The 18,268-nt window shown below is 39.2% G+C and overlaps 2 protein-coding genes and 1 non-coding gene across 5 annotated transcripts in view; all 3 read right to left on the bottom strand.

Annotated features, from left to right (window-relative positions):
* The window catches only part of arhgap27 (Rho GTPase activating protein 27), a 34,430-nt gene extending 30,298 nt beyond the window's left edge, over positions 1 to 4,132 (bottom strand). The window contains exons 1-2 of the mRNA XM_014335443.2: positions 3,969 to 4,132; positions 747 to 1,563 (exon numbers count right to left, since the gene is read on the bottom strand). Of these exons, the coding sequence (XP_014190929.1) occupies positions 747 to 1,505 (759 nt within the window). The 5' untranslated portion in view covers positions 1,506 to 1,563; positions 3,969 to 4,132. The remainder of the gene's footprint in view (positions 1 to 746; positions 1,564 to 3,968) is intronic.
* A 1,258-nt stretch (positions 4,133 to 5,390) lies between these two features.
* LOC121815099 lies at positions 5,391 to 5,505 on the bottom strand. Its single transcript, XR_006054794.1, has one exon. It is a non-coding gene; the product is annotated as a U5 spliceosomal RNA (small nuclear RNA).
* Positions 5,506 to 6,719: 1,214 nt separating this feature from the next.
* On the bottom strand, positions 6,720 to 17,390 carry mfsd13a (major facilitator superfamily domain containing 13A). Of its 3 annotated transcripts, none has more exons than XM_005913598.3 (9): positions 17,231 to 17,390; positions 14,527 to 14,789; positions 13,480 to 13,559; positions 12,202 to 12,651; positions 11,991 to 12,111; positions 11,510 to 11,606; positions 9,592 to 9,763; positions 8,802 to 8,995; positions 6,720 to 7,806 (listed from the first exon to the last, which is right to left on the bottom strand). In XM_005913598.3, exons 2-9 carry the CDS (start codon positions 14,692 to 14,694, stop codon positions 7,559 to 7,561), a joined length of 1,530 nt encoding a protein of 509 aa, XP_005913660.1. In that variant the 5' UTR covers positions 14,695 to 14,789; positions 17,231 to 17,390; the 3' UTR covers positions 6,720 to 7,558. The 3 variants fall into 3 exon arrangements, with proteins under 3 accessions (XP_005913660.1, XP_005913661.1, XP_042079955.1); XM_005913599.3 differs by lacking the exon at positions 17,231 to 17,390 and adding an exon at positions 16,963 to 17,220; XM_042224021.1 differs by lacking the exon at positions 17,231 to 17,390 and adding an exon at positions 14,921 to 16,956.
* Between the last annotated feature and the right edge of the window lie 878 nt (positions 17,391 to 18,268).

Here is an 18,268-nt window from a genome sequence, read left to right as displayed (position 1 = left end):
TATATATATATATATAGCTCCCAGGCCTCTGGTAGAGGACCCGAGCTTGAAGGATAAACCGCCCGCAGGGGCGTGCTGGGTGTTTTTTTGTTTTTTATATATCTGAATAATACGTAATGTCACACAGTGTGTTTCTCAGCACACTTACTTTTCTACTGTTTATAGTGGACAGAGAAGAGATAACTGGATAAATCTTTCTATGGGAATTTAAGTTTACTAGTCTGAGAGTTTGAGATGTTGAAACTGATGTTTAAATGCTAGTCAATTCTCTTCTCAGTTCTCCTAAGAGCAGGAAGTGAAATAGTTAGAGCCACAGATGGGCCGAGGCTTCACCTGGGATCCCCAACATGCAGCAGAAGTTCCCAGTGTTTTTGTTATGTTCTCTCTGAAAATAAAGCAGCGCTTCATTGCACATGTTTCATAAGTGATAACCTCCTCTTATGCTGCATAAAGTGAAACTTCTAAACTAAGTCTAGTTCGTCGTGTTTGTTGCATAAAAACATGAATACAAGCATTTTCAAGGCGCATTTTTTTGTGGCTTTAAACGTGCATTAATTCAGTGCTAAACAATAACACAGTCAAACCTGCAGTGGGGGTTAAAGCTTTTTAAAGCACTGTGATGTGTAAGCATAGCTGCCATACCTTACATGACAAAATTGCGCCCTCTTGTGGCAGAAAACCCTCGTGTTCATCAATTGAGGTGATACAGAATGAATGAAGCATTAAAAAAAGTATGTGGGTCTTACCTGCTCCGTAGGAGGTACTTGTATGGAATTTTTTTCTGCAGTTTGTTTGACACTTTGCCTCTCTGGGGGATGCGTGTCGAGTGAAACTAGAGGAGGCGGAGGCTCGGGAAAAGTGTCAAATTCTGTGACGATTAGCTCTGGTATGGTGTCATATGTGGGTGGTGGGGGCAAAGGAAAATCCATATCCTCATCATGTGCAGAGGTCTGCTCTGCAGTATCATCCTGCAGCGAGATTTTTGACTCTTTTTTTTCTTTTATGACCTTTGGCACCAGATGAGGTGTTGCATACACTTGGGTGCTTTCAGCCTTTGGAGGTGCCGAGTTGTGCGTTTTTACATTATTCAGAGTGTGTACAAAGGTGCTGTTAGTCTGTACATCTGTCTTCACCTCTGGTAAGTCGTCACCGAAACCAAAAGTGGAGAAGCGGTAGGTCTCTTTTGGAACATCCTGAGATGATGGACGACTCTTTGTTGTCCCTTTACGTGGCTTTACGTTGGTCATATCCACTGGCTTACTAACAGTCAGACCCTGAGCTGAATTCAGCTTATTAGGACGAAGATGGTCTCCACCGGTGGCCGAGAGCTCCTCCACATACTGTGCAGGAATATAAAAGGGCTTGGTGTGCTGGTCTTTGCGAACGTGCCACCAGTGATCATTAGTCTTGGAGACCAGGATGTAACTTTCATTTGGCTTTATGGACACTCGGCGACCATCTTTCGCTGTGTACTCGTACTCAAACTTCACTGACACGTGCTCCATGCTCTTGTGCAGGGCATCAACTCCCAGTTAATGTGGACGCACAGGGAACATTTTGAAACTGGAAATAGAGGAAATGTGATGTTAGGGTGGGTGTCAAAAAGTGTTCAGAGTTCATTGCTTGTTTTTGTTTCGTGATCCCATTTCACAAGATTGTGTGAAAAATCTCTCAAATTCCCCCCCACACACACTATATATATATATATATATATATATATATATATACACATACATATATATACACATACATATATATATATATATATATATACACATACATATATATATAGAGAGAGACACAGATAGATAGATATGTGTATATACATAGAGAGAGAGAGGAGACTATTTTCTGCATGTCTTCATAACACTTAAGTGCTTAGTGTGTGTTGGTTGTGGGCTTTTTTGCTCTGACAACCCAACACAATTGGTAAAAAGGAAATGAACTACTGCTTAGAATCATGGTGATGCTGTATTTCTTGGGGAAATACAGCATCAGATGCACAACAACACATGACACCTACGCTGTGTCATTGTTTATCTGACAAACAGTCACAAAATGCAGCTGCAGTGCGTAAAAAAATTAGACACACTCTTAGGACTTCCTGCCAAGTCTGTGAAGGGTTATACGGCCATTTCCAAACAACACCATTCTACAGTAAGAGAGATTACTCACAAGTGGAAAAGATCCCCTTAACACCTAGTGTAACATATATGATACAAACCAATCTTTGTGCGCTTTTGAGACTTCTACATCATTAGAGTCCTTTATTCTCTTAAAATACTTCCTCAATCAAATTCTAAGACATTTAAAAAAGGAAAAGAAAAGAAAAGAACAATCAAATTGAAAGCCATATATGGAAATTAAATTTCAAGAAATTTTTTAATCAAATTTGTCAGATAGTTCAATAAACTCTCCAATTCGTATTTTCTGGGAATGAATTCAAATGTCTGGCTTTAAGGGCTTAAATATTAAAGTTCATGACAGTACAATTAGAAAAAGACTGAACAAGTATGCCTTGTTTGGAAGGGTTGCCTGAAGAAAGCCTCTTGTCTCTAAAAAAGAACACAGCAACGTGGCTTAGATTTGAAAAGTTACATCTGACCAAACAATATGACTTTAGGTAAAATGTCCTTTGGACAGATGAGACCAAAGCGGAGATGTTTAGCTATTGTGCATAGCATCATGTTTGGGAAAACCAAATAAATGGGCACAAACATCTCATAACTGTCAAGCACGGAGGTAGATGGATGAGGATTTGGGCTTGGGCACCTCACAGTCACTGAGTCACCCAAGAACTCCTCTGTACACCAAAGTATTCTAGAGTCAGATGTGAGGCCATCTGTCCGATAGATAAAACTTGTCTGAAACTGGGTCATGCAACAGATCAACGCTCCCAAGCACAGCAGCAAATTTACTCAACAGAATGGCTGAAAACGCGAAAACATTCCAATGGTCAAAGAGCAGACCTCAAACTGATTAAGATGCAATGACGGGAGGGCTGTGTATAAACAGAAAGTGGGCCAAATTTTCACCACTATGCTGTGAAAGACAGAGTGATACAGAAAAGCATTCAAAAGCTATTAAGTCTGTGTAGTTTTCCATATTTTTCCTCATTTTGGATTAGTTTTTAATAAATAATGTGATATGGGTGCATTGTTGTTCATCTGAGGTTGTATTTCTCTAATTTTAAGACCTGATAAAAATAATGCTACATAGCTGTAACATCTATATTCTTTTTCTTCTTTCATCGAGCACTCAAAGCACTTGGACCCATGTCTGCCTGTCCAATAATCCATTCATGGTTAGTGTTTGACATTATTATGTTAATACTGATTTACCAGAAAGGCTAATGCAGTTCTAGTTTAGAGTAATGAGCAAAAGGCTGGCAGAGATAAAAGCCTCTATGTGTGTGCGCAGAATTAGACAGGAAATGGAAGTTGCTTTCCATTTGCTGCAGAGCAACTTCAACCTAAACTTGAGCTTGAGCAGCAGACTGAGTAATTGCTTAGCCACAAAACAGGAAGCCTGCACCGTCCTCGTCTCAGCGTCAGGCAGACGTCACTCAGCAATCTCAGTTTGCCTGTTAAAGGCTATGTTTTTGCTACGGAGGACTCTGAATGTTTACTGCTTTTTATTATCTTCTGAAGCACATTTTAAACAACAAATTTAGTCATACTAAAAACAAAATAAAACCACAAAAGACAGTCGTATTGCTAATAGTGCTAGCCGTATTGTTAAAATCCTTATACACTGCTTTTTAAAAGAAACTCCATAATGCCAAATCATACATACACTCAAGGCACATAAAAATGCAAAATTATAAATAATGGGGGGGAAAAGTTAACCAACATGGGTAAAATTCTCATATTTTGTCTTCTGGCATATTTTAAAGTTCAACATTCAACAATAAAATCAAACCTAACCCTTGAATTTCACACTTTATAAGTTAAAATTGGTTTACTTGCCTCATCTCTGCCTCCCAGCATTCCCCGACAGTAGTTTTTCAGTCTCGCAGCCTTGAAGCGGCACCTAAGTATCTAAACAGCCGGAGCTCAACCTGCTGCTTACATGTATCATTTCTGCTCGTTTGCCTCCCTCTTATTTCCTGTTCTGTGTGCCTCTGCGAATGCACCGAAAGAAGCAAATGGTGAGGCATTACAGCACAAAAGCCACGAGAAATGGGAAGTCTGACTTTAACCACACTTCCCAGTGTTTTCTTTAAATGTGCTTTGTTTTCACGGAAAATTGCTCACAAAAAGCCAATGGGATTGTCCGACCAAGTGCTGACTCAGTCTGCCATAATATTTTGCAAACACTGTGAATAAATAAACGTGGTAAACATAGTTTTAAGGACAGTTTAACTCTTTTCTTATTGAAAATAACAAATATAGTTTAATGTTTTATGTATGTGGTGGGAATGCAAAAATGAAATTTTTTAAACTTAATAGAGTATGTTACCAATAGGACCATAAGACAATACTTTAGAAAAGCAGGGTAGTTATGTGTGTAGTTGTAGCTTCATGTGCATATCTTTAAAACCAAGTACGCCCTCTGCTGGAATTTTAGGTTAAATAAAATACACATCTAAGTCCAAATGATGATTTCCTTACTTATTTATTTTGTCTTATTCGCAGATTTGGACTGGACTAAACTGTGAATCTCTCTTATAAACCGATTTAAACCGTGTTTATACAGAACCGAGGAAAGAAAAAAGACACGAGATCTGAAGTAGATCCAAGGCAATCACATTTCTGTGGATTACATTAGACACTGAAAACACGCATATCTTCATTTACGTCAAAAATACCGTCGGTGTCGGTTTTATGTTGCATATTTCCTTACACACGTGCTCAATGTGGTAACAATAAAAATTAAGACATCAAAAACTATCTAGGTCTTCAGTGTGTGAAGCAATACAAACAAACCTTTAGTAAGGTAACACAGTTGTTAAATAGACGCCTGTGAATTTTTTTTAAAGGTTTTGAGTCTGTTGTTGAATGCATTTTAAAGTAATTTGTTGTTTTTGTTTAAAATCAGCATTATCAATTGCGTTAAATCCATCAGTTTTAATCTACTTTATATGTTGATTGCTTAGTTTGCTTCTGGTAAAGACATCTTGAAGAGGTGAGGCTTGCAATTATGAGCCATAATTTATATTTTTATTCACATTTTTGTTAGCATTTGTACTAGAGAGAAAATTCAAATGTTCTCCTGAAAGATAAGAATCATTTTGTAAGTTCAAAGCAAGTAAAATTCAGGTGATCCGGAACTACAACATTGTCGGTTAATACTACTTACTGATATAGATAGTTCCGCATTAAGTTCATTCGTTCGCCGCGGAACGTTATTATGCTGAGCAACGTATAGTATTTTTTCACAAGTACAGAAGCCCCGCGATAAGCAGGGCATCAAAAAATTAGTTATAACTCATATTGTTCCTCTCCACGGAAATCTTTAGTAAAAGGCGAAAGATTTATACGATCTGAAGAGAAACATGAGTGTACTACTGAATGTAGCGACCCGGGGAGGTGTGATTTTCCGACATACCCATTACACTCACGGTGTCGTTGAGCTGAACTCAAACGTGCATAGTTTGAATACTGTACTTTGGGATCTACTTTATATAAATATACAAAACACTTTATATATATTTAAAAAATCTATATGAAATGCTTTAGAGCGAAAACGTAGGTTTAAAAGGAGTTGGCGTACTAGGCCCGATGCATGATGGGTAATATTCTATTTCAGGCTAAAATACTGCACTCGGGAAGCTTTGCTAGGTCTGTAACTGAGCAGAAACGATACTGTGACTAAATTAATTATTAAGTGATTAGAAATAAGGAAAATAAGTGCAAAAATAGGAAAAAGGTTTACGCAGGCGCAACACACCGTTAGGATGGGCTTTGGAACGAGAGAAGTCCTTCCTACTACTTCCGTCTTCGCACAGCTAACCGCCCCCCTCCTTTTAAGTTAAACGGTTAAAAAACAAAACAAATAGCGTAAGAAACACTTTTAGCGATCAAAATCTTTTTTGTTTGATCCTCCAATGGAGACTCTGGGGTGTTTCCGGCCCTTCCTATCACAAAAATATGAATATACTTTTCTATTTCTATTTTGAACCCTAAAGAAAATCAATGTTTCAACTGCACTAATTTCAGCTTATGTCCTATGTACGTTTCATTTTACGATCATAAATCCTGATTAAGCTTTGAGGTTATCTGCCTGGTTACTTTTCAAGTATCACACAAGCACAAGAAAATCAGGGGCCCAGTACTTCAATATGGAAAAAAATCCAAGTTTGTCATGGATGGAAAGTAAGTGAATGTGTAGTAAGTGAATGTATAGATATAGATGAATAGATTTTTTTCCTGAAAGAGAAATAGCTTAGTTAGCTTAGTAGATTAGTTCACCAGAATATACAAAAAATTATCCCAAATTCAGGGCGATGTCTTCTTAACAAAGTACAACAAATGAAATCAAATGCAAAATTTTCAGTAGCTCAGAAATCAAGAAAGGCATTAAGGGATGTCTTTAAAGCTGAAATACTTGACCCAGTTATCTTCAAATTAACAGCAGTGACCTTTGCCTGACAGGGCTATAAATGATTTTCATATGCAAACTTTTTGGTGTATATTTAAACTGCGAATGGTTCATCACACTGTTAAGGTTTTTATTTCAAGTTTGTTGTGTAGTAAAGAACATAGAATAACTCCCAATTTAAAATAAAGAGTTTGATTAACTCTCAACACAGAGGTTTATTTGTGGCACTGTCTCACATTCTTTGTACGGTAATCGTCTGGGAAAAAACAATTGAAAAGAGAATTGAGTGAGTGGCTACTGGCATAATTTCCTTGTTTCAGTTTCCATCACCACAGGACTAAAAGTAAAATGTTAGAAGTACAACGGACAAACGGCAGTGTTGTGCAAATGCATCATCAATACTGACGTATTACAAAATACAGTTCTCAACATCAAAGTGGCATTCTGTGTGAAACATGTACAGCAAAATGATCAACTTGTGTTTTCATGCAGTATCAACAGCACTTTCAACACAACGTACTTACATTGGAAATTCTTCATCAACTTGTTAAGAAAAGTTAGAAATCAGAACCGGAGCTCTGTTGTAAACCTACCCTCCTTTTGCTTTTCCAAACAGGCTGACGGTGCTGACAATTTAAAGATCAGCAAAGACGTTCAGACTGCGCTCAACACCAGAATTACACGTAAAGAGGGCACCCGATCTCTTCTCCCCTTGGTCCAAAAGATTGATTGGTTTTACTGATGTTTTGGTCATCGGTTCAAATATAAATATACTTTATTATTTTAATATAAAAAGAATAAGGCAGATTTCAACATGTTCATTTCCACATGGATTAGTGAGCCCGCTGTGCATTTTCCACTGTACACAAAGCCACATGATCTGTAAGAGTTTATTGCACAGAAGGCCAAGCTGCAGAAAAAGGGCGGAGCAGCTCATCTTCTTCCAAGACATTATCAAAAAGGACTGTAAAAGCTAATGACGTAAAAGTGTCCATGTGCAACTTCGCCCAACAGTTCATATGGCCTTGACATCGATAAGGTGGCCTTGCTGGGCCCCCTGCCGCAGGGCTTTGATCCCTTGCAGCTTGCGGCCATGAAGCGTGAAGCGAGACCAGGCCACCAGCTGGAGCAGGGCACAGGTGATAGGCACAAACACCAACATGTAGAAGCAGCCCAGGCGTAGAGGCGGATTCCCTGAGCTGGAGGCGACGTGAGACCCAGAAACTGAGTCCTTGACAGAATCTCTCTCAAAGATATCATAACCTGGTGACGACAAAATTAATCACATTAAATTTGACTCTTTTTTCCTGAAGCCATACTTAAATATGAAAACAGTAAGAGTTAATGAGGATCCTATTGATGAAAGAAACTAAAGTAAAGCTAGTGAGGCAAAACAAAAACGTGTCACTAGGATATATTTTAAGAGCACGACTGGCATAAAGCGATGCTTGTCTAACAGGTTATATTTGGGGAAACTGGTTTGTTAGCCTTAAAAAAACACATCCAAAGAGGAAGTGAGCAGAGACCATAGAAAAGTCAGTAACATCCAGCTATGATGGGTGAATTCATGCAAAGCTGGTGTCGCAATTTTCCTAACTTTGAGGCAAGTGACTGATAAGTACGTGGCTTGGCTCTGGATACACCCCCTTTGGCTTAGATCGTTTTTCCTATCAGCAGAAACAACGACACTGACTCTGTCCAGTTAAACAACCTCATCCAAGTCTTAGTAAGAAGGTAAATATACATGTTTACAATGTTTTTTTTCTTCTTAAAATTACATTAATTCTTTGTTGGCTGCCAGGTCACTTGTGCTGACCGTCCACAAATGGGCAAACAATTAATGCAAAGTTAAACAAGTCTGCAAAACAAGTGTAAAACAGATTGATTTTTTTTCCTATCCTGTTCAGGTTCTAGAAAACTAAATTTAAAAAAATGAGATTACAAAAGCCCGTTTAATCAGGTTAATGCCAAAGATTTGATGAGTGGCTTTTTTGTTTTGTTTGTCATTAGCAAGATAAACTAACCACAAAACAGCAATTTATGTCATCTGTCTAGTTCAACTTGTTGTGCAAGTCACACACATGTATTTTAACTCTAATTGAACGCTCAAAACTTTATCAACACACGCATCAACAGAGTGTGTGAGCCTGTAGTAATTTGTGTCAACTTGGGACTCGCACATGAAAGCAGCGCCTTGGAGCAAGCTTGGAAAAACCTGTGTCCTCATGAGGTCCAAGGCTGAGAGTTTCTGTTTGTACCTGTGTAAACACAGAGCAGCCATGTGCCAATGAGTGGGGCGAATGTCTGCCCGGGTTTGGTCATCAAGGCAACCATGCCGAAGACGAGAGCAGAGGCGGCTTGCTGACGTCGGTTTACCACAAAGTCCTCATCCACCAGATCAGAAATCACCAGTTTCAGGAGTTTGCATGTCCCCTCGGTGAACACGCGGTTACTAGAAAATGGAGACGTAATGTTACAGCGTGGAAACATCAGCTGTAATACAGGCTATCATGCAAAAAGCCTTTATTCAGAGCAGTCAGAGCACGCTAAGGTGTGTCCGAGTATGAAGAACAGTGTATGAAATACAGTAACAACTTCATCGCTTTTAGCTGGAAAGTTTTAGTGAGCTTCACCCACAAGTTTAACCACTTTACCACAGCTGTGACTAAAATTATCAATGAGCTATGAAAGCACTCAAATGCTGTTGATAGCTATAAGAACAGCAAGACCAGTAATAGTCTAAAAACTGCATGAAAATCAATCGCTTGTGGCATTAAAATGTTATATGTGTATATGGGACTATACAGATAACACAAATATTACAATTACAGTTAAGAGTAGACCAATTTCAGAATTGTGGCTAATTTCTAGAGACAGCATTTATAACCCCCCTAAAAAAAGGGTCTCTGCAAATGGCATGCACAAAGGAATTCTGGGTTTGTGTATGCAGCTTTGAAAATGATAAACCGTTAAAAACAAGCACAAAAAGAACCAGCCAAACTGCCACACATCCATGAAGCGTGTGCAGATGTGTGTGCACGGCCATACCTAGCAATGAAGACACACAGCAGATAAATGTGGTCAGCCCCTGCTAGCAGCATAGCCACACTAAGTCCCAGTTTGAGCATAAATAGCCAGCGGATAACCTGGTAAACCCCGTAACGCTGGCACAGTGTCAGGAAATACAAGTTGTTCAGGTGTGGAGCAATATAAGAGATTCCTGTGTGGAGCAGAAGCAGAGCTGCGTTAAAAATTAAAACTAGAAAACAGCAGAAAAATAATTTGAGAGAAAGTGAGTGGAAAGCCAAAAAACCCCAAACAATACAAATAAGTAAAAATCTTGCAATTCATTCAAAGGTTCTGGTGCTACACATAAGTAAAAAAAAAATGTGTGGTAGCTTTTATTGTCATGTCTCAGATTTGGAATCACTTGCCTGAAGAGATCAGGCTTGCAGAATTAGTAACCACCTTTGAATCACTTCTTATAGACTAGCTTCAATGTTTTTAAGGGCCTCACTAACAAAAATATATTGCTCAAAAAAAAAAAAAAAGAAATGCAAAGTCTGTTAAATTTCTGGGACATCAGCTTGTCTAGTTAGAAGCATAAACTGCTGTGAAACAATTTCAACTGCTTGGTTGCAAATTAAATTGGCAACAGGTCCACCAAAGATATGGCTCTCCAGACCATCACTAACCCACTGCCAAACTGGTCATGCTGGTTGATGCTGCAAGCAGCATAACGTTCGCCAAGCCTCTTTCATACCATCTGGCCCTCATGCCACCCTCATGGAGTCAGTTCCTGAGAGTCTGATCAGAAACACGCAAATGAGTGAAGTGAAATCACTGAAGGTCATTCTACGCTGCTCCTCGTGTTCTTTCTTGATCAAAAGAGCAGATGTTGGCTTGTCTACTGGGTTGATGCCTGCCCAGTTCTCCACATATAACAACCCTCTCCTGCTACCTCCTGTAAACTATTGTACAGTTAGTATTGTATAGTTATAATTATAGTATTGTTAGTTAGTAATTAGTACCCTTTTATCCCTTAATTTTACAAAAATCTAGCATGTTATTTATTTTTAAATTCTAGTTTTATATATCTTGGAGATATATCTTTTATATACTTATAAATGCACCATAGGGAGGCTTGGGGTGAAACAGCATTTCGGACAATAAAGCTCTTGAATCTTGAACTTGACACAGCAAACCTGATGTGCATGTGCCATCCTAGAGGAGCCAGACTGTGTGTGCAAGCTACGTGCGCTGCAGATACCATCACATGGTGACAAAGACACCAGGAAAAGCAAAACTGGAGAAAAATCAGTCAGCATATAAGGAAACAGCACTCCTCTGTGGCCACAAGGTGCAAAATCATTCCCTTTGTGGGGTTGTTGCCTTGTTTTTGACTCTCCAGGACACATATTCTCACTTCAGTTTGAATCCAAGCAGGTGAAATAGATTCACAGTGGTTCATGCTTTCTACCTAGACAGATGAATTTCCCAGAGGTTTAACTAACTTTGCGTGACACTATGAAGATCAAGCGCTCACTTCATTCTTTTCAAATGAGTTTCTTCTTTCATATAATTGTTTAATTTTTTTTTAATAGATCAACCACTTATTTTCTGTGACTTTTATTTAGTTCTCTTTCTGCATTTGCTTTTCTGTCAAAGCAATCTGCAAACTATTTTCTTAAAGGTGCTATATAAATAAAGGTTAATTATATATTTTAATATGCCACTACTCATGGTTTAAATGTATGCATTGCAGTGTGTTTTCCAAGCGTTTTTCCTGACATAACAGTGTTAAACATTAAAATAACTTCTACATTTTAAAATTCCTATTGGTAACTTCCTATTCACTAAAATTTAAATCACTATATCAAATATATAATTTCTTATCTCTTGCTGTGCAAAGCATCCATTACAAACACTTGTGTAAATCATTTACTGCATCTCAACTGGATCTTACCAAGTAAAATTGAACCCGTAGAGGCAGAGATGTTGTCAGATAAGAGATGTTCTAAGAAAAGAGGGAAGAAGTTGCTGTTGAAGTGGCAGTGAAACACCTGCAAACAGAAGCAGAAGTGACAGATAAACTAAGATGATTATTTTATTCTAAATTAAAAGTAGTTTGTTGCTTGGACCTGTAGCAGTTTTCTTTAATTAAACACCAAGAAAGCAAATGAAATGTTTTCTGATTTTAGTGCGAGCAAGAAAACCACAAATATTTAGCTAATAATATTAACTACGAAAGTTCAACAAGTGTCATTTACAAGAAGGGCTGCACTTCATGTGGAAAGACAAACACTGGAGGGCAGTCTAACTTTTATCTTGCATTGTCTATCGTTAATAACAAGAACAAACTCACTAAGACTGTAAAGGTTTGTACTAAGATTGCACGTCAAAAACAAACATGGGCTCACACGGCTTTAAGACTTTTAAAGGCTGACCTGAATCAGGTTCATTGACACGAACCACATGAAGTTCCTGTGTCTGGACAGCTGCTTGAGATACTGTCCAATAGTGACAGGTTTTTCCGGGTGGTTAAGTGGAGCATGGCCAACGTTTAGTCTGTGATAACAGACACACACGAAAAGATGTGAGAAAGGAGAAAACACAGTATGAAAATTTCTCATATTATTCACACTTTTAAATTCTTACTCTTTGAGTGCTGATGCATCATCTTGTTTTGGATGGATTTCCTTTATAAAACGGCGCTGGAGCATTCGAGACACTAAGAAAAACCCCAAGACGGAAAAAGCTGCCAGAGTTACACAGAAGATACGGAAGGAGTAAAAGTCCTCTTTATCCCAGAAAGAGTAGGACAGAAAGACGGAGAAAGACCCCAGAGCGCTGAACACCGAGCAGTGAAAGTTGAGGCGTGTGCGATCGATGGCAGATACAGCGAGGTCCGCCAATAGGGCGCTGTGGTGGAGATCCACCATAGTGAGAAAGCCATCGTAGAGACACAGGCACAGCAGGAACTGCAGGCCTGGACTGGCCCAAGCCACCCAGAAGGCCAGGAAGGACACAGCGAAGAGAGGACCATTTGTGGCGAGGGCCTTCAGACGCTTCAGCACCACCTCTGGATTTGTGATCTGAGAGCCGGCTCTGGGTGGAAAAACGAAACACATAACAAATCTTTAGACGCGTTTTGTGATAATTAACCAATTTCTCTGGTACAGACAGACAGGTTATTGCAGACAGCCCCATATATCATGATGTCAAGCAGCGGGGAAATTCTTAAAATAAAAAAGGGAAAAAGTGCGTATCTCTGGCATAAAAAACGTGTAGTTGTAGTAAATGTAACAAACTTCAACAGAATGATGTGACCAGCTTTATAACATCACTGCCTTAGAACAACACAGAGAAGGTTTGCTTAGTGATATAACAATGTAAACACAGAAAGCAGACAAATGTTTGACAAAGTGCTCTGATGGCGTCAAACACTTGGGTGTGTATGAGTGTCTAAGAGATACTTGGCTAGTATGGGTGAGAAATGAGAAGCGATCAGAGTCCGAATGAAGATTATATCTGGAATTTTAAGATCATTCTACAAAGATGACTTTATGTTGTTGAATCAGGAGTATCTCTCCAAGTTCGAGGCAAGTAGATGAACTGTGCTGACACATAACAAGAACTATGAGGTGTCTCTTCAGAGAAAAAAACTTCTTTTCGAAAGAAGATGTGCAACCGACAAAAATATCCCAGAAAGAACTAAATTCTATTGCACAACATTAGTGTCTCTTCCAAATGACTCCAACTACGTAAATGACCTTTTTTTGGGAATATCTATTGTGTGTGGTCACGTCAACATTTCTAAAGCCTGTGCAAACAGTTAACTTGTTTTTCTGCAGTCTTTTGCACATTCATAAACAACTATTTACAACTGTGTTTGTTCCACAAAAAGTAGAAGAAAGTAAAGATGCAGATACTCACTGTGGAGAGCTGAGAAAGGCGCGGTCACTCAGCCAGCCGAAGAGAGGGTCATTCAGACTGTTCCAGATAAGGAAGACAGTCTTTGGAGCAGCAGAAAAATAATGTTAAATAAAAATCAGTGGATGATGGTGCATACAGGATTACCATTAATCTTAAATTGGTTCCAATATAGAATCTGTTCTTCTGTGTAGTTTCAACCTTATTGTTTTGCCATAATGTATTTTGTTTCATTTAATTTAACTATTTGCTTTTATTTATGCTTTTGTCTTATTGGTTTTATTCGGTGTTACAGCAGCACAAGACAATTTGTTGTGTCCAATGACAGTAAAAAAGACAGATGTAGCCACCATGATGTCATCCATTGGTTTGTGGAGTCCTGTTATGAAACCTGAAGCTTTTCACTATCTAAGAGGTGGATCTGGCTGTGATACTGCTGGATGTTCACTGGTTAACGACTTTTCAATCACATGTTGTTAGCCAAGTCTTCAACTTACTCTGGATAATCCTCTTTTCTGACAACAAAAATGACCAAAACATACAATTTTGGATTTAATTTTGTATTCAGTCTGACCTGAAATGAGTGACTGAGCCCATAAACTCATCATGAAAGTGTTTATAGAGTTACGGGGCAATGGTGCTTTTCCCATAAACTTCTATAGGACTGAAAGTTATTTTGCAACCACAGGTTATCGCCCCTGGTAGCATTAATAATAAATACAGGTTTATTTAAGGTTTAAGGCCATGTTATTTTCCCTTTTAGACCCAGAAGCTACTATCAGTAAAAGAAAGATCCATTTTTCACTGTCCAATTTTAGTCTCATGAAGAGCTGACAGACTTTACGATAAATAAGTTATATTTCATAATGAAGATTTATGTTTTTCTGGTACAAAAAAAGGTAATTAAATAACAAAAGCAAAACGATGAGCACACTCTCAGCGACACTGGACTGGTAAATTAGAGTTGGATTTCTAATCTGAATTAAACGTCCAAATTTAAATCACGTGTTTAATCTCAGAATCACAGTTTCGGGCATTCTTTAGACTCACCTCTCCCACCCAGAAGGAGATTTTATCGATCTTGTAGATGGAGACAAACGTCTCCACGTAGTAGAGCAGGAACACATTGTGCAGGATGGATGTAAACAGAGCCAAAGAGCCATAGAGCAGCGCAGTAGAGAGGACACCTTGCCAGCAACCCCAGACCCTTGTGCCCATTCTTCTTTCTCAGTCTCTCTGCTCTGTCTTTCTTTTGTGCCGAACAGCAGTCATTTCACAGCCTGGCCGCCCCAGGGTTACCACCTCATCATAACCTGCAAAAAATAAAACAAACAAACCACACAGCACAAGTAAATGCATTTAGATTTGATAAAAACATACAACAGATAAACTGTATTAGCTCATAACGTCACATTTATGAGCATTACCAGAAATTGCACTGCACCTTTTTAACAGTTAAATCCCAGCTGAGCACACCAAAATAATATTAACATTCCCGTCAGTCTCCCCACAGAGTCTGAGCAGACCAGAAAAAAGTGCTGTTTTCAAAGCAATGGTGCACTAGGTACTCATTAAAGTTAGTTAGGTTGTGGTACACTGTTCCTTTCCTCTGTGAGCACACGCCCAGCCAACTGAGAGTAATACTACTTCTCCCAGCCAAATATGACCACTCCTTTGAAAACTCCATCTCACTTACCTCATAAAAAGCTGACCAAAAGAACAAAGTAAACATTTCAGGATGAGTATTTTCACTGCTGTGTTGCCCTTGGGTGTCATATTCAAAACTGAAGTGCTGCACTGTTTATGCTATTATAATTACAAAAAACAGAAAAAAAGAAAGATTAGCTTGAAAAGGAAGCATAATGAGCTTCTCTCATCAATGCAGATATATATAGACCTTAATACAGACTTTGCATGTACATGCAAATTTACTGTAGGTCTTGGGAAATGTTCTTTTTGGCCACCTTGCAGGTATCAGTGCATCCAAATCGCTGTATACAATCTTCATACAGTCACACCCATATTTCTCTATAAATTAACATGAGGTATAGAGGAAAACTCAGTGGTGTTTTCCTAAGAAAGAAGCCTGTACAGTTCAAATAGACCATATGTTGAAGGTTCATGGACAGAGTGAAAGGGGAGAGCCTTCTTACACCAATATGTAAGAAGGATGCCACAGGTAGGGACAGGAGCAAAACGTGTGAAATGCTGTGGAGGTTATGCCTTGGGGATGAATTTCAGCTTGAGGTTTTGGAGATCTTGTTAAAATTAAAGGATTTATGCACACAGGAAAGTACATATATTGATCTACCGTGCAATATAATCTGGAATGCACTTTTTTGACAACAGCTTCATTTTTCCAAATTACAATGATCCTAAATACACTACCAGTGTAGTAAAAACATACCTGGATAAAAAAAGAAAACAATGGGACACCATCAGTCACGGACTGGGATCAACATTTCCCATTGTTATGGAAATATATGAAGAAATGAGGGACTGCTACAGCACTGCAGTTTAAAGATGCGCTAAAATATTCTAAGACAGCCTCCTTTATTTGTTCATAAAAACAGTCTGAGGAAGTTCTCAATGTGTTTGTAGACTACAAACACATTCAGTACCTTCACGCACACCTTGTGAATGAGGTCCAGAGTTTCCATGTTACACCCCCTTGTGAATTACTGTCTCCTTTGTTGGCTGTTCTATTCTCATGTCCCGAGTGCATTCTCATAAGCAGCACCCCAGGGAGAAGAATTTGCTTAAAAATACCAGTAAGCACCTCTCACTTCATGCCTGACTGCCACAAGCTCAAACTTGCATTGATTACATCCTGTCACGTCTTCAGTGGGGGAGAAAAAAGTAATAGTTTAAAAAACAAAAAACAACAAAAAACAAGGCGATATGATATTTTCCATCAGTGTACTGTCTAGGTACAACCAAGATAAGTGGGGCAACCTCAGTGGAGTGTAACAAAGAGCTCCCTATCAGATCCAAGCAGGTAAAAGTGGGATATCTTTCAGCTGGCTGTGCCATATCACATCTTTAACACTTGTGCATCTTACCAAAACAAAAGTGGTGTACTTTGCAGCAGATGATAGTGCCTGACAACATCTACAAATATCCCATTCATGTCCTCTCAGGCACGGCATATTTACCAAATGTTTTCTCCCCACTTGCAGGGGAGCCCACCTGTTGTGTTTACAGGACATCACAGATGTTTTTTACCTCACCTCACACGGCAGACAATCATTATAAACAGACTTTACAACGGTGTTATAATGGTTAGGTCAAACTGCACACAATGTCTTCCTCATGTGACAAACACGTATTCAAACAGTTTTATAGCCTCCCGAGCTAGTAAAGAAACTACAAAATGAAGAGGAAATAAGCCTGACACTGACTAGTAGTGACTAAACTTCTTCTGCTAAATATACGACAGACACAGAAAAGGCGGCGTTTCTGCTCTAAAAAAGACATTTAACTTACTATCAGTAGCTTATTAGCTCATTCACAAGCTCGGCTCTCGATTGAACTCGCTCATATTACAAGTAGTAACGCACATGTGTAGCAGCTGATCGATTAAGAGCAATACTGGAATAAGCTCTTATCTGGGCGTTAAACGTCCAGCTAATCGATAGCGCTAGCATTAGCTAGCTGGTTAATAATAACCTTATCGAGCTGCCAAGCAGGGAATTAACATATTAAGAACTGGCTTCAAGTGTATTCACGACAGAGTACCGACCGGGTTACGTACCGTTAAAAACTGTGTTAACCGAAAAGAATAAAGCGTGTTTGGCTTCGTGGGAAATTAACGTGTTGGCTCAGCAGCTGTGTCTCAGTCCCAGACAGAAAGCACGTCATGACAACAGTCCGTACTCACACCGGTGACGACTGCGCCGGGTTTGTGAAAGGGTTTCCCAGCACTGGAGGCACACTGATAAGAGCTGCAGCGCCACCCAGCGGCACAACGACCAGATGCACTTCTGAAACATGTTCAGGGACATGGAGCAAGCATTGAAGCCAACTTTGGATTCCAGTATAACTTGCAACGAGTTACATAAACCTGGCCCAAAAGCAGTTGTTTTGATGGCAGCTGTTTTGATGGCATGATTTTTTTTTAATTATTGTTATTATTATGTTTAAATAAGGATTACATCTTAAATGTCCAGCACACCTGTTGTTGTCGCCTTCCTATCTGTCTGTTTCCCTCAGAGAGATCCTCCTTTCCCTCCTTTCAGTGCCACTTGCCAGCAGGCCTACCACTTCTACAGTATGTGTTGCACGTAGATTTCAGATTGCTCAGGAAAAATATGCTTTGTGATTCATCACCCCTCATGGGTGAGGGGGTTGAAACATGACATAGGAACAGACCAACCGACAGACATGACTGACTGGGGGAAAACACAAGGGGAAGAAAGCGAAGCCAGAAGTGAACAAGGGGCCAAGGTAACTTAAGAGGAGAGCAAAAGGACTAGACAGGGGACAGAAGGAGACAAACAACAAGCACACATGAGACGGAGACACCAGGGAACACAGAAGAGAACAAATCAGGGAAGATGAGACAAAGGGGAATACAAACAGGCACAGAAGCAAAGAAGGACAAAAGATTACCAAAATGAAACAGGAAATCATCGATACTGAGACAAGGACATGGACAAACATGGGTATCAGGGACCAGGCAACCAAGAACATACAGGCACAGGTATAACCTTCACAAAATGGGTTTTATTATGCCCCCAAAAAGGCAAAATTATTACAAAAATTCTAAATGACAGAAACAAACTATTTTAAG

The sequence above is a fragment of the Haplochromis burtoni genome, unplaced genomic scaffold, assembly GCF_018398535.1.
Source record: "Haplochromis burtoni strain Fernald_Lab_line unplaced genomic scaffold, NCSU_Asbu1 Contig_6, whole genome shotgun sequence".
In the NCBI taxonomy this organism is placed as follows: Eukaryota; Metazoa; Chordata; class Actinopteri; order Cichliformes; family Cichlidae; genus Haplochromis; species Haplochromis burtoni.
Note: the sequence above shows the minus strand (reverse complement) of the source record. Positions and strands in the feature narration are given on the sequence as shown.

Bases quoted from the DNA above. Each gene is read 5' to 3' on its own strand.
- mfsd13a (XM_005913598.3), bottom strand. From the start codon at position 14,694: ATGGGCACAAGGGTCTGGGGTTGCTGGCAAGGTGTCCTCTCTACTGCG. The intron at 9,764-11,509 runs GTAAGATCCAGT...TGCTCCACACAG, and splicing joins TACGGGTTCAATTTTACTTG to GAATCTCTTATATTGCTCCA. The intron at 7,807-8,801 runs GTACAAACAGAA...TGTCGTCACCAG, and splicing joins GCTGCTCTGTGTTTACACAG to GTTATGATATCTTTGAGAGA.